We start from the raw sequence: 25,057 nt of genomic DNA on the forward strand, positions 1-25,057 counted from the left end.
TACTGAAGCCAATGGATTGCACTATTGTACGCGCAGAGGCGCAAACTTTTATTGCACTGCTAAAGTGCCTCTCCCCATATGACTGCCTCTCTCCATATGAGCCCTGAAGGAGGTTGCGATTGGCCAACCAACACCTTTTGGTCATCCCTGGCCCTAAGGACGTCCGACTTGCCTCGACTAGGGCCAGGGCCTTTTCGGCCCTGGCCCCAACCTGGTGGAATCAGCTCCCGGTGGAGGTGCGGGCCCTGTCAGATTTGTTACCCTTCTGCAAGATGGAGCTGTTCTGCCAGGCGTTGTTGAGGCAGGCGGGCGTCTTCTACTTTGTTGCCTATACCAGGGGTGGCCAATGGTAGCTCTCCAGATATTTTTTGCCTACAACTCCCATCAGCCCCAGTCAGCATGGCCAAGTTGTAGGCAAAAAAAAAAAACATCTGGAGAGCTACCATTGGCCATCCTTGGCCTATACCATCGGCTGCGCCCCCCCCCCCCCCCCGCGATCTATCATCTGAATCTTTATATTCGGGCCACTAAAAAATTACACCTAAAGTTGCACTATGTGCCGCCTGCCTCTGCTATTTAATGTTGTTGTAATGCTATTGTTTTAAACTGTATTTCTTGGTTTTATTGATTTTATTGTATGTGACTGGTTTTTTATCTGAATGTGATCCACCCTGAGTCCGTCTGGGAAAGGGCGGAATACAAGTGAACCAAATAAATAAATAAATAGAATTCAAAATAAATCAGAAGGTATTACTTAGATTTTTTTTAACTGTATATTTCAGGATGGAATTTAATTCATATTTTTTGAATTCTGCTTCATATATAGTTTATGTACATAAAAACAACTAATTAAGAGTTGCCCAGTACACAGTCTGAAAGTTTAATATCACACCTTCACTGTAATGCTGAGCATATTTGTGCAGAAGTAAGCTTCAATGAATTCCTATGGAAATGTATGGAGCATTTTAAATGAAGTACCTTGTACACACTTATTTACATGTAAGTACTTCTCAGTAGTTATGTGTAAGAGCAGGATGTGAGTTACAAAACCTGCCACTTTAGCAGCAAACATTCCTGAAACAAAAGGATCATGCTGGCAAAAATACTACATTTACGTGGGCATGAAGTGCATTTATTTCTCAGAAGCAGCTTTGACATCTCCATAGATTACTCATCTGAAGTTCAAGAGGGCTCCTGAACTGAATGCTATTTAAGCACAAAGGATTTAAAGCAAGTCTGTGAGCCAGAGCTATTATGGCCGAGGTGAAATATTCTGATGATGCTCTCACTATTTAAAAACAAAAAAACAAAGCTTCAAAGGTTATCTAAGATCCTCAGTCACTTTATCTGCTATATCATCTTACCTGAAAGACAGCATGAGACCGAGATGAGGAAGCATTCAAATCCGTAGGATGCTGTGTTCTGTTTCTGTTTCCATAATCCAACATTTGCAGGATCTCTTCCGCAGATTTTGGCTGCAATATTTCAAAAACAGCAATGTAAAGATAGCAAATCTTTGCTAGATTTTAATCAGGAAGATTCTTTATCATCCAATAACATTAACAACATAGCTTAAACTTTTGTTGCCGTGTTGATCTCAGAGGATCCAATAGACAGTGTGTAAGATAATAGCTTTTATCAAACCAGCTTCTATTGGTACACACCAGCTTCAGCACCTGCATCAAGATTATGTTCAAGATTAACATGTACAATGTTGCTTAAATAAATTGCGGCAGCCAAAGACATAATTTTTCTACCAAAATTTACTGGTCCATTCAGATTATGTTAGCTGGGGTACTTGGCTAGCTGGTGATTGTTCAACATTTCTAAAACCCATCTTTAAAACTGAAATATTAAATATTTAGAGAAAAGCCTATAAGATGGTGCGTTTTTTTGGGGGGGGGGGGAGGAGACATTATTCAGCAAGGAATCACTCTGAGGTACTCGCTTGGAAACTGAAGGCAATGTGCATATTGGGGCTAACCACATTACAACAAAGTCAGAGAAACTGTAACGGTTTTTTTCTTCCATTACCACTGTTGCATCAATTCTGTAATTAAGCTTTTTGAGGGGGGTGTTCTACATAAATTGGTTCCTTCTAAAACTCAATGCCTTTTCAATTCACCATCCTTCCCCAAACCTGTGGCTCCTCGCAAATTTATATCTTCTTTACTTCTTCTATATTGCTTTGCTGCCAGTAAAAGTTACACTCTCTTTCTTTAAGGCCAATTTCCTGAATAGGGTCTTGTCTGAACTCCCCTCCTAGTATGCCTTTTTAAATTCCTAATGTCACCTGAATTTTTTGCTCCTCCATCTCTACTATCTTGCTCTCTTAGTATTTTGTCCAATATAGATTAGAAGCCATTTGGGCAAGGAACAGAGGAGTACCACAAGCACCAAATTGTTAAGCAGTAGCAGACCTGTCAGATGCTGCATTCTGCTGGGCTGTGATTGCTTGTACAAATAGAAACAGCAGCATAAGTAGTACAGAAGACTGCTGGGAAGGAGACTTCCCTCATTCCTGGAACTCTAACAAGCCAGCTGCCAGCTTCTCTCTCAGCTTTAACTGCAGCAGCCAAGATGCATCATGGGGTGGCAGCAGCAGCAGCAGAGCACTTGAAGCTTGAGGTTGGGAAAGAGGAGGAAAGAAATTCAAAGGCAGGCCTCATAAGGGTACCATGGGCTTTAAATTAAGAATATGGGAAACTAAATACACAACTGACAAGAGGATATGGTTTTGTGCTGCAGTCGCCAAGCCATTTTGCTCAGGATTATTATTTCAATCTTGAAAGCGCAACTTTGGAGTAAATGGCTTAAGGGGCTGCTGCCAAATGCTTCAGTTCTGTTTAAATAATTGCTCTGTAGAAACCTTCTTTACAACTAGAACACCCATAAACCAGTTAATAACCTGTGTGTCTTACGAAGGGGGCAGTTGTTTGCACTAGACTAGCTCCCCCTGCCAAAAAGAGAAAATGTAATTCTTTACTCCTTTACTCTCAACGTTCACAGCCATGAACGTCTCAATTCTTCCAACTAGTATACATCAAAAATAGTGTTGGTAGGTGCTGTGATTTGTTCCTATGCATTTAATTTCATATCAGTCAAATGGATTGGAGCATCCCTGAAAATGTTTCCGTATCTGTCAGTTAATACAGATTTAGAAAGCATGCAGGAACCTTGAAAATGTAGAGATATGCTCACAGTACACTTGATGCAAAACTGAGTAATATTCTTTAGTGTGATTGGTGAAAGCCTGACCCCCATTTACTGTATGTCCATGTTTTTACTTGTTCCTCCCTGATAGCAATCTTTAAGCTTGTAATAGAAAAGTAACCACCACATATGAGTAATATTATAGGACACTGAATGCAACAGATATTAATGTGAAAGGTGAAACCTGCCCCCCACCCCCCAAAAAACAAAACATTTCAGCACAAGGACATTTAAGTCAATTTTGGTATAAAGTAGTAACATTTCCAAGATTCCCTCTAACCTCCACTGTCAATATACTGGGTTTTTAAAAGTTTGGTGAAAATTCAGTTTCTTCCAGCATAACATATACCAAAGCTGGTTTTACTGGGTTGAAGATGAAAAACCATAAGAAATACTGTTACAAACAGGGAACCCTGAGGTCTCACCAAAGGAAATCCCATTCATCCTTCATACTGTCTCAACTTCCCCTGCTGTTTCTGTTTCTTCTTTCCCTTTCTTCCTGTTGCTGTTTGCTCTTTTCTGCAGTCCCTTCCAACTTCCCTTACCTATGCTCCCATTTCCAACTTAGCCCGTTTCTCTCCTTTTCCTGCTTGCCTCACTTCTCTATCTCCTACCAGCTAGATCAGTAGCCATCATGTTTTCCCTGCTTTGATTCACCGTCTAACGTAATTTTTACGTTTTAAAGATACCATTTATTTTCAAGTTTCTGTGTTTTTCTGAGTTTGCAGAAAGCTATACTTTAACATTGGATAGCCCCATTGTGCATTTTTTTAAAATCTCTATTGTAGGACACCCATTGCTATTAGTTATATGATTTCTCAGTCACAACAGTATCTGGTGATATGCAAGACAATTTCTGTTGAAAGGGACAGGACACAAAAAACAAAAGAAGATACTCAGAAGTCAGGTACACTTGCTTCAGCATAATTACTAAAGACCTATTTTGTTGGATCTTGTATTCATAAATCATCTTTTGATTCTGCCTGCAGATAATCTGCATGTCATTTTCTGTGTTGGTGTTCACACTTTTCTCTACTTGACTTTTTTATTTGTTTTCTCTTAGTTTCCTCATTCAAACTGGCTCCTTTCTTCTCTTCGGAATCTGCTATAAGGTAAAGACTCTTTACAAAAAGCTTTACGAAGTCATTTGCTGAATTATGTGGATGATAAAGGTATAAACTATACATACCTGATGTAAAGTTAACCCATGAACCAATACTCCTTTTTGAGGATCTTCACGAACAGCCAGTGGTCCTGAATTTACTAGTAAGTCACATATTTGTTCATTGTAAACCTTGGAAAAGACATTAATGTATTCTTATAAAGAGTGGATAACACACTGGAGTACATCACACATATAGCTGGAGGAAGAATGTGCCAGCAGTAGCTGAACAAAATCTAGGCTGAATTTGCAAGTGTATGAGACTGGGCACAGCCAGAGATGAAAAATATTGGCACAAGTTGAAGGACAAAAGTGAAAGGTCTCTTGGTCCTTGGCTTGCAGTCTTTGGTCTGGCAAGTAAATTTAGATCTGTCTAGGATGTAGTGTCATGTATTCTTTTTTTGTTTGTTTTATTTAAACACTATTTTCTTTGTTTAATTTGTTCATTAAAATGTTTTTTGTAAACCACCTAGGATTCCCCCCCCCCCGGGAGAAAATGGGCATGAAAATAACTCAATAAAAAGACAATTTATCAAAAATATTTTTGACCTGCCTTCATTCTGAGCATCTCAAAACTCCAAACTAGAAAAAAATATAAAAACAATCAGATAAAGCAATAATAATAAGATGATATTGGATTTATATCCCGCCTTCCACTTCGAAGAGTCTCAGAGCGGCTCACAATCTCCTTTACCTTCCTCCCCAACAGACACCCTGTGAGGTGGGTGGGGCTGGAGAAGGCTCTCGCAGCAGCTGCCCTTTCAAGGACAACCTCTGTCAGAGCTATGGCTGACCCAAGGCCATGCCAGCAGGTGCAAGTGGAGGAGTGGGGAATCAAACCCAGTTCTCCCAGATAAAGAGTCCGCACACTTAACCACTACACCAAACTGGCTCTCCAGTAATAAAACAGTAAAACAACAGCTTTTAAAAAAAATCTAAATATACCTTATGCCCTCACCAGCATATTCGATTGGTTGGAAAGCCAGTAGGGCAAAAACTCTCTCGACTCCTTCTGGGAGGTTGTTTTACAGACTTGGGGTAGCCACTGAAAAAGCCTGAGCCCAGACTGTTGCAAAACATGTCCCAGATAAAGGAGGTGTTGACAATAGGCCTTGCTGTGAAGATTTCTGCTTAGGACATTATGTGACTTTTCTAAGTTGCTGTAACTATTTAGAAGATGGATCATGCACCCCCTCCCCCAACAAAAGCTTCCATGCATCTAAAATGTTCAATATTTTATCAAACAATCTCCTAATTTAATGTCAAAATATTCAAGCCATATATTCAATTTTGTAGAAGAAAGACGTTTTATAATGTGAGAAGAGCGATGATGAAGCAAGTTATCATGAAGTCAAATCTTACACATAACTTGGAAATGCAACAAACCAGGTATATTTTTAAATAAGTATGCCTAGGATGCCTTAATATACACTAGGTTGCACTTGTTTTAAGAGTAGAACACAGAAACTTTATCTTTACAATCTGAACCACAATTAAATCCAATCCCATTTTTAACAATGCACAAGTTCCACTGCAAGAATCAGTGAACAATCTACTTTGAGCCCAGAAACCAAATGGAAGACAATTAACTTGTACAGCTGGCATGAGTAGGGAAGGAAAACCTGATCTTTTGCTATGTTACTGTTCAAAATTCATGTGTCCCATGTACCTCAAGGTATGAAACAGCAATAGCACAATGTTTCTCCTTTTTCATTCGATCTATGGAATTGTAGAGCTCCACCATGGTCAGGTACATCACTCCGGGATCTTCAGGTGTCCCTAGCATTGTATGAGTTTTTCCTGCACCAGTTGCACCATATGCCAGCACTAAATTTCCGGGGGAGGGAGATGAAAATGTTAAGTAGTGGAGTACTTGGCAACTCAGTCCCTGAAACAAAAGAACCTGGCTACTTGTAAACTGTTGAAAAATTTCACACAAAAGAAATTGAGTTGGGGTAAACAGGTAAGAATAGGAATAGTATTGCAAATAGCTCCCATGACTCAGTAAAACTGTAGAAGTTAGTTCAATAGCACCTTTAAAACAAATGAAGTTTAATTCAGGGTATGAACTTTTGTGTGCATGCACATTTCCTCAGACAGAATGAAATGGAAAATCTTACATATATGTAGAAATAACAAACACTTGTTTATATCTTCATTATTCTGTATGCTAATTTCCTGCCCATGTAATATTGTTATTTCTGTTTCCATTTCATTCTGTTTGAGAAAGTATGCCTACACACAAAAGCTGATATCCTGAATAAAACTCTGTTGGTCTTAAAGCTACCATTGGTCTCTAACTTTGTGCTGTTGGCTACCCACAGCATCCATGGCTACCCACCTGGATATCATCAGTGAAACTGTGATGTAAAATGCTGGTATGTAGTTGCTGCTTTCCCTGACTGACAGATGCTCAAGAAAGAAAGCTGGTATTTAAAAGGGAGTGGAAGAAATTTAGAGGATATATAGAGAGAGTGGAATGGAAAAAGACATTGGACAATTTTTTAATAATGAGTATGAGAAAAGGGAGAAATTGAACTTTGATTGGTTAAGGGTACCTTTATAAGTGAACTCAAGTATATAATTTCGGCGGGAGTCTAGTAACGGAGGGAGGGGGGATTAGAAAATATCATATGGGTTAGGGATAGTAATGATATAAACAGACATTGTTACCATATGTTATTAATAAAATTGTTTAAACCGAAAGAAAGAAAGCTGGTATTAACAGCTAGAATCAGTACTGTCAGGGAGGAAGAATGATTTGTCCCTAATACCCAGTCATTTTCAAATGAGGAAGTCTCACTAGGCACAAGGGAATAGAGCCAACAGGTGAAAAGTGAGAAAAAAAATGAGACAAAAGCTTTTGAAGCTTCCCAACAGCTTGAAGAATGGCAGCACCAACAGAACATGGAAGTTTTAAGACCTGGAAATACTTCACTTCACTGCAACACAGAACACAGAAATGAGATAGCTACGTGGTCCCCCACCCCCAATAAGCAGGAGCTCTGAATTGTCTTATGGCTACAGACACAGGATCATTTTATCACTAGTGAAGGTATAAATGAAGATAAATTACCTGTGCAATTATATCCATTTAAAAATCCATCCAGCACTGTTTTGGTAGTGTGCTCAAAAACCTCCAACTGTGAAGAATTTTCATCAAATACAGCATCAAACACAAATTTGAGGTCTTTGTTTAGCCTTTTGTTAAGATCCCGGTATGGAAGTTTCTTTCCATGAAAGAAACTGAATTCTTCCACCTTTGGATCAAAGACCAACATGTATTTGTCGACCACCTGAAGCACTCTGCCAAAGTTGCCATTCCTTTCTTTTTGATTCTCTGGACGAACGCGGATCACTACCTTGACATGATTGCAGGCATCTTCATGGACAGTAGCAGACATTATGAGAAACAGTTATGTTATCTGTGGAATATTTTGCACATAATGTAAGAATCTTTTCTATAGTCTAGAAACAATTACAGCAGATAAAACTAACAAAACAAATGACTTTTGGTTTAAGACTGGTCATTTTATGTTCCAAAAATATATACTCAATTCACTAAGTGGTTGATTGACTAGTTAATTATGGCCAGCTATTTATATCATGAATTTACTACTACTGTACCAAAAACAGACCCTTTCAATTTACAAAAAAATAGTTAATTCCAAAAAACAAAGAAAATAAAGGTTTTACTATAGAGATACATGGTATAAGAATTTGTTGCTAACAGTAGGTATGCAAGTACTAATGATGATCAAGAGACTGAAAGTTGTTCTTGGCTTTATTTGAAATCTGAGTAATTTGTTCAAGAAATTCTAGACTTTATTTCAAATAGAGTTATACTATAAAAATGTTAATTTTTTAATCTTGTTGCTCTTCTAAGTGGTCCCCGTTCCTAATTTTTGAGTGCATGCAAGAGTCGGACTCAGCTGTGTGACTGAACAACAACACACACATTGATGCATTTGTATACTACTACAATTGTGAATGAAGGCATATCATCTCTTTCCACCAGTAACTATTAATATACACTAGGGTAATCTTACAAGCTTCATGGGATATTTCACTGCGATTAAATATCAGTCAACTGAATAGCATCCTAACATGACCATGATCTTAGATGTAGTTTTATACTGAGGTCATATCCTACCCAAGACATACTGAAAAATGTTAGACCTTCTAAATGCTAGTAGGGTTAGAAAAATACCAAATGCCCAGAACTTTGAGGGCTGATGCCTCAAATACATATGCATTTAATATAAACCAGAGCAAGTGTCTAATAAACACATAGACAAACTGGATGCTTTTTCCTGCCATAAACTGAACCAGGTATTTAAAAATCTCTTGTATCTTCTAGTGCTGAATCATAAAAAACCTTGTAAAATTGTTCTTTGATTTTGGTCTCTCTAAGTTTCACTGAGAAGAATGGATTGCTACTATTTTTGTGTCCTGGCCTTTTAAAAAAGAAATTCAGAGTTGCATACCTGAAAGTTATCTAATTTTATTCACTGAGCAACTCCAGCTTAGGGGAAGAAGAGCTATTTCAGAGACACTTACAGCACATTTCTAAACAGAGGCATGTTTCTAAGCCTGTTGACATGAATGGATTCAGAACAGTATAACTCTTGAGGATTGATTTAATAAGAAAATAAGAAGCTGCTGATCAGACTAGTGGTCCATTTAGCTAGTATCCTCACACAGTGGCCAATCAGTTACACTTGACGACCAGCAACAGGGCATAGAGGCCAAGGCCTTCCCCTGATGTTGCCCCATGGCACTGATATTCAGAGGTTGACTGTCTCTAAATGTGGAAGTTTCCTTTAGTCACCATGGGTAATAACTTAGAATAATGAACTTCATCCTGAAAGAGGTCTCCCTAGTCTGGTTGACACTCTACTCACTGCATCACACTGGCTGTGATATTTGAAGCATTCCATTTTAAGTAAATATCCCAGACTGCAAGACATATCACACCAAATACTGAATACAATGATTACTATACTCTACTTCATACCCATTTGTTCTACAGATTCCAAGCATCTTTAGATGTTGAATCACAAATGCACGTTTAACTCAAATTTCTTAACAAATCAGAACACTGTTTATCTCCTTGATATCCTATGAAGACAAACATACACTCCTATGGCATTTTCAGCGTTACATCAGTTCTACATTTTACATTGGACAGAACTTTTTAGTGCATGGCTCCTTTGTTCTTAATAACCTGAAATGCACTAATATGACCATGAGTAAACTGTGGTTCAGATACATTTTAATTACACATCAGGAGAACAGGGTTTTGCTCTCAAGGTAACAGGCAGGACAGTCTGTCAGTATCTATACAGAGAAATAAAGAACAGTAGATAACATTTTTCTCAACATGTCCTTTAAATCCTACTCAGTTCCATTGCTATCTATCGCAATTTGTTTTTGCGTGTGCCAGGAAACAGCAATTGTTTGCCATTACCAGTGTTAAACATATTCTTAGGCATGCCTGCTCAGCTAGGACTCGGAGTTCAAAGGATTTTGCTCCACTCTACGTGTGCACATGAAGTGCAAATAATTTCATCAGCTGTTAGCTCCTATATCGCTAAATAAACTTTTTGGAAAGCCTTCCCGATACCGATTCCCCATCCTACATGGAAGCTGACAAAAAAGGAAAGAGCTCGTGCGTATCATATGCAACAAAATATCAATATCTCATGATGGCAAAAGAAAAGACAAACAGAAAGTGGATCACCAAACCACCAATTAATTCAGCAGCTTTCTAAACTGAATGCACTCTCCCACACGCGCCAAGAAATGGCATCAGGACCCTCTTCATTCCACCAGACCTATGGAGACTGCACTCCTTGGTTAAGCGCGGCATTGCTCACCTTGGCATTAGGATCCTTTTAAGTTACTCTGCCTATCGCCCACCGACCTACCCCGGGTCGTCAAGATTGAACCCCCCCCTCTCCGTTCGGCTCCCCAACAAATTCAAACACAAGCACTCACTCTTCTACGGTCTCTGATTGGTTTCCGTATGCTTAACGTCACAAACGCGACCACAATGACGACGAGTTACGGGTGTATTTTGACCTAAACGAGGACTCGTTTCTCATCTTTCGAATCTGAGTGGCCTCGCTGGGAGGGGTGAGAATGGGTGAATAGAGCTACTGAGAATAATGTTTCGTGTCGCTCGGAGGAAAAGGGTCTCGTGCATTCAGCTGATAGATTTACGGCTTTCCCCATGGAAGATGAAAGATCTTTTGCAAGCGTTCGGGAGACACGCAATACTTTTGGGAAAATTAGCAGCTTCGGGACCCAAGATTTCATAGTTATAGTTGATCTAATTATTCTCTAAGCATAGCCTTAGTGCTCACGATGTTGACGGAGACACTTATACTTTCATGCAGTTCAGAAGGTTTTTATTTAATGATTCAAATCGCACAATTCAAAGCACAATTTTAAACCTCGTCCCACAAACATAAGCTTCATTGCTTTCAGTAACTGCTCAAGGAGGCGTGAACAGAATTACAGCCAAGCTGCTTTCAACGCCCCATTTTTGATTCTGCAAATCTCTGACGTCAACCGACGTGCGAAATGGGCGTCTATTTGTAGACGTGGGTGACTTAATTTAAACTTTATTTCAAGTAGTTCACATGGGCTCATCCATACCGAAGTTTAAAAAATGCCTGATTGCTGTTAAATAAACTGAGTTCCTTGAAGTACACCTTAGATTCTTTCAATCATTTATGTTCCTGGGGGGTGTATGATGTTTCTATGTGTGGGTCTATCTTCTTAATGCTCAAACAGTGTGCGGGCACCTGCCCGCCATTTTTTAAAATAAAGGCTTCAAAAGAATTGCTCGCGCGGCGATGGGGTGTGGTTTATCCAACAGTCCTCCCCCACCGTTATTGTGTTCATGCAGAAAACTACTTTCAGGAAGTTGTCGCATGAAGACAGTGATGGAAACTACAGAAGTGGAAATCTATTTTTTTTTGCCAGTAAAATGATAAAGGTAGTCCCCTGTGCAAGCACCAGTCGTTTCCGACTCGGGTGACGTTGCTTTCACAACGTTTTAACGGCAGACTTTTTACGGGGTGGTTTGCCATTGCCTTCCCCAGTCATCTACACTCCCCCCCCCCCCCCCAGCAAGCTGGGTACTCATTTTACCGACCTCGGAAGGATGAAAGGCTGCGTCATCCTGAGCAGGCTACTTGAACCCAGCTTCCACCGGGATCGAACTCAGGTCGTGAGCAGAGAGTTCAGACTGCAGTACTGTGCTGAGCTATTGGACTGTGATGGGGGGAAGAATTCATACATGGGATGGATTTAGATGTAGACATACTTCTAATTTGTGAGCAGGGGACGTAGTGTTTACATACACACTGGATAAAATAGGAACTTCCACTCTGGAACTGTTTGTTTTTCTAGTGTCAGACGACAGAGGATCCCAGTCTGTTTCTGTGTGGGTCTATCTTCTTAATGCTCAAACAGTGTGCGGTACATTGACTGTTCACGTTTACGAGTTGCAGAGGGCTTTTCTGCGTCAACTGCTCACTTTGTCCGATACAAAACCCTACAGAATCAGGAGAAGGAAAGCACACAGATCCATGTCATGATTGTGTGGGTTACGGAAGGGTATGCGGCAATTTCCCTGCTGGGTTATCCCTTTACTGCATAATAATAGTGTTTATTCGAAAACTTTACTTGATGTCCATTCAAGAATTTCATTTCACCATGTCACGCAGTTAATCCCCAATGGCTTTTACCTGTCTCTGGAAGGATAGATACCACTGATCTTTGGCTGCTGTTTATTTAATGACGAGTAATTTGCTCTGGGGCTATCAATCACAGCTCTCGAGAGAAGGGTAGGGAGAAAGAAGAGGATGGAGGAACAATAGACTGTTAAAATGCTGTGGTGGTGGGGGACTCTGTAAGGAAAAAAGATGCGGAAGTGGGGAATCCCGTCAACCACATTTTCTGGAGAAATTGTGCAGCAGGCTGCTATGCACGTTTACTCATAAGCAACTTCCTTGGAGTTCAATAGGGTTTATTCTAGAGTAAGCCTGCATGAGAGTACAGCCTACCAAATGGAATCCCTTTGAAATCAATGCAGGCGCGAGAAAAATGTGAGGGGGAGCCTATGAGGCGCAGAGTGGGCACTTTTCGCTTTTGGGAAAACTCTTCGGGTCTTTCCTTCCCTGGATAAAGGCGCCGGACTCTTGCGCGGAACACAAGGCACTGGCGCCTTGTTCTAGGGAGGAAGACCATTAGCAACCCTCCTGGCGCGGCAGACACCAACGAGAAACCCTGGGGGTGGGTAGTCGTCTCACGAAACTCTGAGTACCGCCTCAAAGTGAGTGTTCCCAGTGCCGGGAGGGTGTGGGTGGAAGAGCAAGCGGGTGAGGAGGCTCCTATTATCCTGATATAAGAGCGTGGGATGCCGTTTTTCATTGTCAATAAATGAGCTTGTCCCGTCCCCCACTCACGAGGAGCCCTAGTTGCTAAGGAAGTGATAGTCTCCTTCTGCCGTGAATAACGTTGGACCATATATTCTGCTTTCTTCACACCGAAACGAAGGCTTTGAGTGTTTGAAGCGTGTTCAAAGCGAACGCAAATTAAGAATAATAAACGTAGTTGAAAGAGGCCCGATGGAAGGAAAAATGAATATGTCAAAGTGGCCCTTGAGCCAAAAGAACCAAATTTACCTTTCTTCCATATTAGCAGGGCTTTTTTTTTAGCTGGAACGCACAGGTACACAGTTCTCCCCCCTTTACAAACCCCTCCTCCTCCCCCCCCCCCGCAACTGCAGGGTTTGCAAAATAACAATTGCTCAAAAGGTGACAGGTCGAAGGCGCCGTAGTGTTACTGACGAAGCAAGGGGGGGGGAGAGAAAACCACTCCCGCTTGTGCTGCTGGCATCGCTCGGCGGCCCCATTAACACTTCGCACACAGTATCCTCATCCCTCCCCTCCCTCCTCTCTGGGTCCAGCGAGCCGGGGGCTGAAAGATTCCCAGACGGTTTGGCCTCCCTTTGGCAACCGTCCGGGGGAGAGAGAGACAGGGGGATCTTTTGCAGTTTGGAGGAAGAAGCTTCTTGCATGCATGCTCCAGGCTCGGCGGTGGCGTTGTGTGCACTTTGGAAGGGAGGGGGGTGGGAAATGGCAGCGATGGGGCAACGAGTCTAGCTTCTCCCCTGCCCAACCCCTAACGCATAGCCATTCCCTGCTCGCTCTGCAAAACCGGTGGGGAGGCATGGAAGCCAAGGAGGGAGCAAAGGAGCACGAGCAAGAGCCATCAGAGGCTGATGGACTGCTTCGGCGGGCCGCTGAGCCAGTCCCCTTCGACATACAGACATGGGACCAGTGCCTAAGAGACCGGCTTGAAGCCATCTACCAGCCCCCCCCAACGGCAGGGACCGCCCTCACTCCCAATGAGCCCCACCGCCATAAGCCTCGAAAAGACTCATTTGGCGGCACCTCCCGCTGGGAGAGTGGCACCCACACCAAACAAACTCCAATCAAGAGCAGAGGCGCGGAGACAGCAGAGGGAGCCGGCGGAGCTCGCCGGGGGGGTACCCCACATGATGATCCACAGGCCCAAAGGGGCACAAGAGTCAACCGTATTCAAACCAGAACAACTAGCGGTCCCCACGTCGGGGGAGCGGCGAATAGACCCCTCCCCCCACCTTCTGCATCATGGAGACAGCGATCTACCTTGGGGACTTCTGGCGGGGGGGGCAGCCAAGGAGGAGCAGGCCCAACAGCTGCGGACACCGCAGAGGAGCATCCATGTCGAAGGCGACGCACAAAGAACAAGTGGGAAGCGGGGGGGAAAGCGGCTGGCAACCGGGCGGTCCTCCGGTGGGGCGCCCCTGGAAAGGGGGGTGCCCGGAGACGCAGCGCCCTACCGACAGGCAGAGGAGCAGCCAAAAGAGGTGACGAGCCTAGCAGGCACAATAGAGACCATAACTTTCTGACAAAACTTGACATTTTTCCGCGACACACCAACTAATAACCACAGTACACCAGTGTGCCGCGGCACACACTTTGCGGAACACTGCACTAGTGGATGACTGCCTAGGGTGCTAGAAAGTCTAGCACCGACGCTGCCTGTTACTCCTTCTTGTCTCTTGCCTTGAAAACCAAACTGGGGGGGGGGCGGGGTCCTCTATGACTTGATGGCCTGAATGCCCTTTTACGTCATCATCCAGGGAAGGGTGCAGCACTGCTAGAAGCTGCCTCACTTGGAGAAGTTGAGCCGGGGAGGCAGGAACGTGTAGGATGGGGAGCAAGAGGCCTAGCAGTGCTGCCGCCTCCAGTTAGCTTAGCCAGGGCTGACCCTGGCACGCTGCCAGCGGTTGATGATCCTGGAGCCTCTCCAGTGCCACATGCCACCCAACTCAGGCGTGCTTCCTCCTCCTCGCCTGTGCCACCACACCCGTCTGCTTTGTCGAGGACTGTGATTTGAGGAAGGGAAGGAAGGCAGGGGTGAAGGGGCTGCTGCAGCCAGTGGGCAGAGGAAGGGGTGCTGCAAGCAAAAGGCGCTGCTGCAGGCGGAGGGACAGCCTGGCCCAACGGAGAGAAGAGGGCTTGCCTTGGTGGGACTGTGCACCCTTATCCTGGTAACTCCAGGTGCCTTACCCTGGTAACTTGCGTCCATGCAGTCCTCTACAGCCTACCCTTTTCAGCGGGTCCTGGAGGCCCTCCAATGGAGGGGCCCTACATAGGGAAGGTTTTTTTTAATAGAGTGGCTTGTCCCCGCCACCCCATAGCTACGGGTCTGCCTCCCCCATTACTGAGCCTTTGAAATGTGGGGGAAGCCACACATTTAATTTATTCTGTGCTAATGTTGTTTTTATTATAACTAACATTTCCTTTTCCTAATATAGTTTCATAAGTACTGGATATCACTGTATTGTCTAGTTATTCCACTTTTATTTCCCCTTTTATGTTTAGCGACAAGGGTTGTAACTAACTGTAAACTTTTCCCAAAGGACTTTTCAAGATGAAAATAAATCTTACAATTGTTTCCGACAGCAGTATTCATATCAGCCTAGTGGTAGTGGTGTGATATCTTGACTAAGTTTCATGCAATGCTGAATTGCAGTGATCATAGTAGCTGGAAGAAAATTGCATTTTCCCAATGACAAAATGTTGCGTAATGAGTGGTAGGAAAATACATACAATTGATGTATTGCATAAAAAAATGTTTTATCATCATCAAGAAAATCAACATCTTAACTGTGTTTTTTTTAAAAAAAAAAATGACCTGTGACCCAAGAGGTGGTAATCATGTGGTAATCAAAATTCTCAGCTAGAAAATTACTAAAGGTGAGTTTTGCCATAGAGATGCAAGTGAAGTTGAAATGCACATGGAAAGCATCTCTAAATTAAAAAGTATATTGTGCCTCATCCCTAGAACAACACTATATCCTGCTTTCCTGAAGGGAAAACTAGACCAAAAACAGGAGATGGTCTTAAAAGTTACAGTTATGTACAGTAACAAGAAAACAAGAACTTTGTTTTAGAAGGAATTATTTTACCTTCCGACTTGTTTTTCTTTTTGGGTAAATATATGTTGGCCATGGTATGCATAAGAAACACAATTGAAACAATGATAGTTCAGTTTACCGTCTAAATCTTAAATTTTGAAAGACTGTGGCGATATATGTCCCATAGTTTTCTACTGAATGACAAATTAATCAGCCATGCATGTGGCAAGGAGGTTGGAGCAAGGCTTGAAAGATGGTTTGCCTCTCCATGTCAATATACCCTAAGACAGGGATGTAAGACTCATTTGTCACGAGGGCTGGATCTGACACAAATGGGACTTTGTAAGGCCGAGCGATTCATATAAAATGTAATGGCAGGTAGTAGAGATATAAACTTTATAAAGGATACAGATAAACACAAAGATATTATTTTAAACTTAAAATACAAACATGCTTAAAACTCTTGCCATATTTTGTTTAAAATGGAAAGGTGGAGGAATACTGGGATTTGGCAATGCAATTTAAAAAATAAAACATCAAGAAAAAGCACAAGAATCACAGCAGAAACTAAAAATATAAACTGCTCTGAATCTAGGAAACTGAAATGACTGGGCGCATGGCAAGCTTCTCCACCCACCCACCCCCCCGTCTACTCAGAGTGACAGTAGCTCTCGAGTGTAATATGGCTGTGGGTTCACAGGTTAGAGTACTTGCTAAGCACCAGTTCTCAGGTCCATTCATTAGAGACAAGGTGACTCAAAGCATCAAGGAGCTTCAGCTGGCCATAAATGCTGCAAAAAGTGAAACTGCCTTAGCTCCACTCCATTGAAATGTATTGCAGCACAAAGTTGCAAGGAAAACATGGAATTTATTTTCCATTAAGGTTTCTGGGTGCAGAGATATTAATGGAAAATCCATTCCATGTTTTCCTTGCACCTTTGCAAGCCCAGAAGCCAGCAAAGACAAAAGCAGGAGATGGGAACATTGTTGGCATCTTTGGAGCTTCAAAGGGTGAGGACAGAGAGGGAAGAAAATTGCTGCGGGCCTGATTGAAGCCCTGGGAGAGTTGGGTGTGGCCTGTGGGCCAGGAGTTTGACAGTCGTACTGTAAGATATAAATATGTCTACAGTCATGCAGATAGAGCTTAATAACAGAACAGAGCTTTGAAGCCAAGTTTATGTCATCTGAGGCTCATGCTCTGTACACTCAGTGATGCTTACCCATATACATTTAATTTTTTTTACAATTTACATTGCTCTAATATAAATCTTACTTTTTATTACTAACTCTCATTATCTGCAGTATATTGGTAACTTTCTATGATCATTTGTAAAACAATGACTACTATTGTTTCCTGATGGTTTTTCTTTCTTATGGTCATTTTGGAGATATTAATTTAGATTTCTGATATTTATTCCCAGGTTGGCTTCTCTACAACATGCATCGACTTCCGTGCTTAAGCAAACTGTGCAATAGGTTTCTTTGTTGTCGCTTAATTACATCTAGTCCAAATTACTTTAAAATGTTGGTCAGAAATATATCATCTTCATTAGGAAATGAATATGGAACTGAAGAAAAATCAGTGCATTTTTATGGTGATGAAAAGCTACAGTACAGTGTAGATAATGAAGACTGTCGTCAACTTCATATTCCTGTTATGGTCAAAGAAGTCGTTAACTTTTTAGAACCGCAGAAAGGACAGGTAAGCTGGAATTTCTTGAGAAAGTATATTTACCTTAAAAAAGAGTTGTTTTTTTACTGTTCTCATGTTAGTTCTAGAGAAAACTATAGTATAATTTGAAATGCCCATTCTACTAAATTCATTTCCGGTTGCAGTTTGTTTACAGGATTCTGTGTGACTTTTAATAAATATTTATATAATGTCTGTTTCTGTATGAAACTAATTAGAGGAGGAAATGTGATATGGGATGACAATATTACATTATACAGTGATTGTGACAGTATAAATTTCAACCTATTTTTAAGTTGAAACTTGCTTGGAAAGTTGGATTTCAAAACAAACTCCTTTGTCTAGAGGAAAATTGCACTGGGATATTGAAGTCAATAGGCTTCCATAAACCAAAGCTAAGGTAGAATGCAGACTACAAGCCTGTCATGGATTGAGAGCTGGACATGACCTTTCATCTTAGGAGGGGCTCACATTTATATGTTAATGAACTGGGAGATCTCATTTTGGCCAGATAGACATGACTTTCACAACCCAGAGTTGAACCCCTCTGCTAAACAAATTTCTGGTGGACTTCTGGAACCAGAAACAAGAACCGAGATAGGTTGGCACCTTTCTGTACACGTGAGGGAGAGAACTGAAAAGAAGTTGTTCTTTCTTTGTGTGAGTGAGTGTGACTGGGGAGCACATCCATGGGAATGACAACAGCAGCAACCTTTTAATTTTATAATTATAAAACAAGAATATACCTTTAGGTTCATTACAACACACTTTAAACCAAGCCTAACCGTAATTCACATTTGCTAATCCTCTATCAGAACCTCCAGTTTCCCAGCAGCACAGCTTAAATCTTCAGTAACCTAAGCTATCATTGTTCTTCACATAAATTCCAAAGTCTGTGTTGCTCATGGTAGACTTTACAAGTATCCAGTGCACCATAAACTGCTTCCAGATCTGTACAAATCTGGCAAGGGTCCATCCTTTTCAAGTTCACATATACTTATACATGGATATCTTGTTCATTATCCATAAGTACCATACTTTATTTAGCTACAATCCTAAAGATGGCACTGGATGACCTTTCCGTTTCCATGCCAGAATCATTCTGGCCGCAATGATCAGCTGCAATAACAAATGTCTTTGAGGTAGACCTTTTAGGATAGCAAATAGATCTATGGTATGCAGTTGAATGTATATTGCATAATGACTTTAGTTTATTTAAATATTTTTGAACTATTGTTTCATCTGGTATAGCTCGATGGAACCCACGTAACTTGATCAAACTCTTCTTCCATCCTCTGAGTAGTCACCTGTAAAATTTCAGCTAAGGCTTCACTTAACATTTTCTGTAGGTCTTCATTTTTCTCTTCTGGTATATTTTGAAACCTCAACATGTAGGCGGCTTTATCTACTTCCAGCTGCAAGAGTCTAGAGTCTTGTATACTCTGTTCTTTTCCCAGATGTTCCACCTTTTGGATATTCTCCGTCACCTGGCCCTCTAGTACTTTTAAGGCTTTATTGGTCTCAGCTGTCTGTCTACTATTCTCCAAAAGCTCTTGTTTAATCTCTGCCATCTGTTCACCAATATTGTCTACTTTACTTGTCAGCCGTGTTATAGCAGTCATTAAAGTAGTTTGCAATTCTTTCATGTCTCCTTGCATGGTTGTAAATTTCCCTTGCAAAGTTGTAAATTAAGGGGAGGGACGGTGGCTCAGTGGTAGAGCATCTCCTTGGGAAGCAGAAGGTCCCAGGTTCAATCCCTGGCATCTCCAAAAAAGGGTCCAGGCAAATAGGTGTGAAAAACCTCAGCTTGAAACTCTGGAGAGCCGCTGCCAGTCTGAGAAGACAATATTGACTTTGATGGACCAAGGGTCTGATTCAGTATAAGGCAGCTTCATATGTTCATATGTTCCCTGGCCTGGGTAGAGCAATAGGTGAAAGAAATGGTGGCTTTCCTTCTTTGGTTTCTTTTTTTTTGGCAGTTTCTTTGGGAGCAGTCCCAGCTTTAGTTTCCATTCTTATTAAATTAAGCACACTCACAGCCACAAGTTCAATAAGGCCTCTTCAACGTTTGTTTTAAAACTCTATGTTCCTGTTTGTCACAGATAGGATAATCTCCTCCAAACAATGCCCTTATTATAGAATAGTTCTAAAAAGAAAACAACCTTCTAGCTTCTATCAACAATTTGTGGTATCCGAAACAATGCTAAGAATAATAATAAACACAACTTTTCAGTTCACCACACTAGATAACCAGTAAATAAAACAATCTAGTTCACTACAAACATAGTAATTCACTGTCAGGTGTCTTCCAGCAATACTGATTCAGAAGCAATCCAGTTTACCACCACGTCTTTCAAATATTTTCAAAGTTCAGCAGCTGCAAAGTATAAATTTGTAATCCAGGGCTGAATGCCCTATTTGTAATCCAAAAGTGAGACCCAGAATTAAACCATAAACCAACTACTTCGGTGGGAACATGTACGGCCTAGGCTGCGGGAACTGCACTGGCTGCCAATTGTGTACTGAATTTGTTACAAGGTGCTGGTTATTACCTTTAAAGCCCTATATGACCGAGGACCTGCCTACCTTAGTGACCGCCTCTCCCCATATATTCCCCAGAGCACTGCGATCTAGTTCACAAAATCTTTTGGAAATCCCTGGGCCAAAGGAGGCCAAATTAAAAACAACTAGCGAGCAGGCCTTCTTGATACAGGGACCCCAATGGTGGAACCAGCTGCCAGAGGAGGTGCGGGCCCTACGGGATCTCAATCAGTTCTGTAGGGCTTGCAAAACCGCCCTCTTCCAACTAGCTTTCTAAAACAGAACCTGGTAGTAACATCAAGCCATCTTTGTATATACTGAGATTGTGGCACTATTAAGTTATACTGGTTTTAGACTATTTATTTAATATATTTAACCTATGAATTGTATTTTAACTGTATTATCTTGTTTTTATTGTTATAACATGGTTTACACCATGTCCTGTAAGATGCCCTGAGCCTGCTTCAGCGGGGAGGGCGGGGTATAAATAAAAATTTATTATTATTATTATTATTAATAATAATAATCCAAGCAAAGGGTAGAAAAATCCAGCAAACCCAAAAGTAAGAGCAAAAAATAATAAAAAATGGGGAAAAAATTCCCCTATTTGGTTATATACAAACAAATAAAAAATGAAAGGTGCATAAAACCCCAAAAATATTTAAACCATGTCAAAAAAATAATCCAACTACAGATGAACAAAAGACAGGAAGAGAGAGAAAAATAAAAACCAGTTTAAAAGGTTATATCCATATCACCCACAGAAATAGATAAAAATCCACTTTGGAAGTTTGTAAACATAATCTTCTTATAGCCAAAGATCCTATAATGCCTCATAAATCAATATCAGGTACCCACCAGCTTTTGAAAGTTCACATCCATGTATACTTGACAGCAAGCATCTTTCCCCAAATCCAAAGCATTTTTCTCCCCCAAGGAGGTTTAAAATAGATGTTATATTCAGCCATCAAGTCTCTTATAAAGATACAAGTTGGTGTACTCTTATGCTGGTATTTTCAATGTTCAAGATAGGCAGAAACTTTTGCAAGCCTTGAAAAAGAATAAGGGAGAGATTCCCCCTCCCCTTTTCTCAGTCTTTTGCCTCACTTGGAATCTGCTTCACTCCTTTTTCCTGCTTCTCAATGATATTACCCATCCAGACAACAGTATAAAAAGGAGACACATCAGTAGAGAAATCAATATCACTTATCTTGAAATTGCAAAGCTTGAAGATCCAGAATGTAGAGGGTAGGAAAGGGAAGAAAGAAGCCGGTGGCTGACCCTCTTGCCATTTAAAGGTGCGACCAGAGTGATGAGGCTGGAGAAAAACGGGATTGGGGAGCAGCCGCCTCCACTGACACCCCTGATCGACCGTTCAGATTCCCCTGCCTCCTTTGGGGACGACCCTTTAATGTGCCAATTTAAAAGCGGCTCAGGACCTAGTGAAGTTCATTTGAGATTTACAAGAAAGAAGACTAAAGATGACATTTTGAAACAAGTAAGAGATAGACCTATGATGATAGCTGGAAACATGGTGAAAATTCTGAGAGGTTCCTTGGCCTGTGAGACAAAGGAGGAGAGAATATCAAGCATTAACAGATTTTTTTAGAGGAAGAGAAATACCCTACACGTGGCTAATGCCAGAGGGTCTTCTTTTTATGTACCAGAACAGATACAGGATCAACTCCATTTTCAAAGCTCAGAATTTTTTGGAAAGAACGAAGAAAAAAGAAGGCAAAGAAAAGGAGGAGGAGGAAGAAAGTTCTGGTGAAGAAGATCCAAATGAACCACGGAGATACCATACAAGACAGCATTCTAAAAAAGATAAGAAAGATGATAAGCAAAATCCATAATGGCTTCAATAATTTCAATTAATGTGAATGGACTCAGCTCTCCTGCCCAAAGGAGAAAGACATTTAGATATTTGGCAAAAATGAAAATGGATATAATTTGTTTACAAGAAACACGTATCCTAACTAAAGATCAACATTATTTGAAAAATAAAAAAACTTGGTAATTTATTTATAGCAACTGATATGTATAAGAAGAAAAGGGGAGTGGCAATATATATTAAGGATAAATTTAACCCACAATTGCAATTTGCTTCTGAAGATGGAAGAATTTTATTAGTGGAAATTACAGTGGATAACAAAAAAAAATTACTTGTAAATATTTATGCTCCAAATGATCATCAAGATAAATTTTTTCAAGATTTGCATCTTAAATTATCAAATTTGGAGTATGAAGAATACTGTCTAATAGGAGATTTCAATGCTGTTTCTGACAGACTACTGGATAAAAAAATGCACAAACAGATGAAAAGTAAAGGTCTACAGCTGCCAACAAGTTTTTAGAAATTAGCAGAAGAAATGGATTTTGTGGATGTATCCCAACTCCAAAGATTTTAATTACTATTCCTCTAGTCACCAAACTTGGTCAAGAATTGATATGTGTTGGCTTTCTGCAAGTTTGATCAAAGATTTAGTGGACACAGAAATTCGAACAAGAGTCATTTCAGATCATAGCCCTGTAACGATAAAGCTAAAAGGCCCATGGATGAGAAGATCATGGAAGTTAAATACTTCAATTTTGAAAGATAAAGACTTTCTTAAAGAATTCAAGGCGGAAATGGAATCTTTTTTCAAACAGAACACAACACAAGAGGTAAAGATGCAAGTAGTTTGGGACACCGCTAAAGCCTTTTATAGGGGCCTTGCAATTAGATATAGTATTAAGAAAAAGAAAGAAAGAACTGAAAATTTCCAAAATTTAGTGTCACAAGTTGGAGAAGCTGAGAAGAATCTTAAAAAACAACCAACAAAATATGAATTCCAAAAAAAGGTGAAAGAAATGCAACACAAACTGAATTTAATTCTTATGGAAGAGGTGGAGATTAAACTAAGGTACGCTAGTCAAAATTTCTTGGAACATGCCAATAAACCTGGAAGGTGGCTGGCTTATAGGATGGGAAAAGAAAAGGCCAAAAGAATAATTACGATATTGAGAGATGAGAATAACAACGAGAAAACTCAAAAGCAAGAAATACGTCAAATCATGGAACAGTTTTATAAAAAATTATATGAAGACAAGCAAGTTCATAAAATAGACTTAGAAGAATATGTTAATCAAAATAACCTTAGCAAATTTACAACAACAAATTTTGAATGAGCCAATAACAATAAGAGAACTTGGAGAGGCAGTGACATCTCAAAAGAATGGTAAAACTCCAGGTCCAGATGAATTACCTGCAGAATTCTACAAAGCTTATGAAGAGTCTTTACTTTTACCATTTAAACGCCTTATTGAAAAGATTCAAGAGGAGGGCCAAATTCCAGTTTCATGGCAAGAAGCTACAATATCTTTGATTCTGAAAGAAGATAATGATTTGAAAGATATTAAAAACTATCATCCAATTTCCCTTCTAAATATGAATTAGAAAATTTTTGCTGCAATATTGGCACAACGTTTGAAGAAAGTTTTACAATCTATAATACACTATGATCAAGCAGGATTTCTTCCTAAAAGATATTTGAAAGACAATGTCAGAGCAGTTTCTAATATTTTGGAATATTATGGGAATCATCCAGAGAAGCAACTGGCTTTAATTTGTTTAGATGCTGAAAAGGCTTTTGACAATGCTCGTTGGCATTTTATGTTACAGCAACTGAAAGGCATGAAATGTGGTGAAAACCTTTTGAGAGCGGTAGAAGCAATATACTCCTCACAAAAGGCTAGGGTGACAGTGAATGGCAAACTAACATATGTAACTAACATTCAAAAAGGTACAAGACAAGGCTGTCCATTGTCCCCTCTACTTTTTATTTTATCTTTAGAGGTATTGAATAATCAAATAAGGGAAGATGCAAATATAAAGGGAACTGTGATAAAAGATGAACAATATAAACTCAGAGCCTTTGCTGACGACTTAGTTTTCAAACTTGAACAGCCAATGGACTCAATAGATTGTCTTATAAATAAAATCGAACAATTTGGCTATTGGTCAGGGTTAAAGATTAATTACCACAAAACAAAATTTTTGACAAAGAATATGACAATGGAACAAATTCAGTCCTTCCAGCACAAATCAGGATTTTTGTATGAAAAAAGAATTAAATATCTAGGTGTTTAGAGCCCGAAAGATTCTACAAACCCTAATATCTAGGTGTTGTTATTTCAAACAGGTGTAGCAATTTAAAAGCAGATAATTATGACAAACTACGTAAAGAAATTAAAAAAGACTTGGAAAAATGGCACAATTTGAATTTATCTTTAATGGGAAGAATAGCCTTAATAAAGATGAATATTTTACCAAGGTTACTATTTCTGTTTCAAACTATCCCAATATTTTTAAATAGTGGATTTTTTCAAGAGCTAAACAAGATGGTTGCTAAATATGTGTGGCAAGGCAAAAAATCTAGAATTAAACTAAAGACATTGTGCAGGTCTCTATATTAAGAGCAGGTATGGGCCTTCCAGACTGGCAATTGTACTATAAAGTATCTGCACTTCTTTGGATAAGAGATTGGATATTGTTGAAGGACAAGAGACAGTTGTTGTTAGAAGGACATGACTTGACTATGAGATGGCATGCATATTTGTGATATCAAAGACTTGAAAGCCACTCCTATTTTAAGAATCACTGGTTTCAAAAATCTTTATATCATATGTGGTCATGGTTAAAGACTAGAATTTACCAAAAAAATTCCAATATGGGTTTAACCAGTAGAAGCATTTACACATCCAAATCTTTTAAAATCAAATCAGAGTTATAGGTATGATGACTTGCTGGGAAAAGATAATCAATTGAAAACCAAAGAAGAATTGGAAAATATGGACGCTAAAATGAATTGGTGGACATTAAAATGAAGTTAAATCTAGATATGCTAAAGATAAGGCGACAGGCTTTAATACAGAACAATATTTATTTGACAAAATTCTTTTGAGCCCACAAGAAAAATTAATCTCC

General features: G+C 40.2%; 2 protein-coding genes across 2 annotated transcripts in view; one reads left to right on the forward strand and one right to left on the reverse strand.

Moving 5' to 3' along the window:
• The window catches only part of KIF18A (kinesin family member 18A), a 110,270-nt gene extending 99,876 nt beyond the window's left edge, over positions 1-10,394 (reverse strand). The window contains exons 1-5 of the mRNA XM_060261318.1: positions 10,255-10,394; positions 7,452-7,800; positions 6,045-6,202; positions 4,403-4,507; positions 1,365-1,475 (exon numbers count right to left, since the gene is read on the reverse strand). Of these exons, the coding sequence (XP_060117301.1) occupies positions 1,365-1,475; positions 4,403-4,507; positions 6,045-6,202; positions 7,452-7,779 (702 nt within the window). The 5' untranslated portion in view covers positions 7,780-7,800; positions 10,255-10,394. The remainder of the gene's footprint in view (positions 1-1,364; positions 1,476-4,402; positions 4,508-6,044; positions 6,203-7,451; positions 7,801-10,254) is intronic.
• Positions 10,395-12,301: 1,907 nt separating this feature from the next.
• The window catches only part of METTL15 (methyltransferase 15, mitochondrial 12S rRNA N4-cytidine), a 300,656-nt gene continuing 287,900 nt past the window's right edge, over positions 12,302-25,057 (forward strand). The window contains exons 1-2 of the mRNA XM_060261319.1: positions 12,302-12,722; positions 17,282-17,562. Coding sequence (XP_060117302.1) covers positions 17,299-17,562 — 264 coding nt within the window. The 5' untranslated portion in view covers positions 12,302-12,722; positions 17,282-17,298. The remainder of the gene's footprint in view (positions 12,723-17,281; positions 17,563-25,057) is intronic.

Source organism: Heteronotia binoei, chromosome 21 (assembly GCF_032191835.1).
Source record: "Heteronotia binoei isolate CCM8104 ecotype False Entrance Well chromosome 21, APGP_CSIRO_Hbin_v1, whole genome shotgun sequence".
NCBI lineage: Eukaryota > Metazoa > Chordata > Lepidosauria > Squamata > Gekkonidae > Heteronotia > Heteronotia binoei.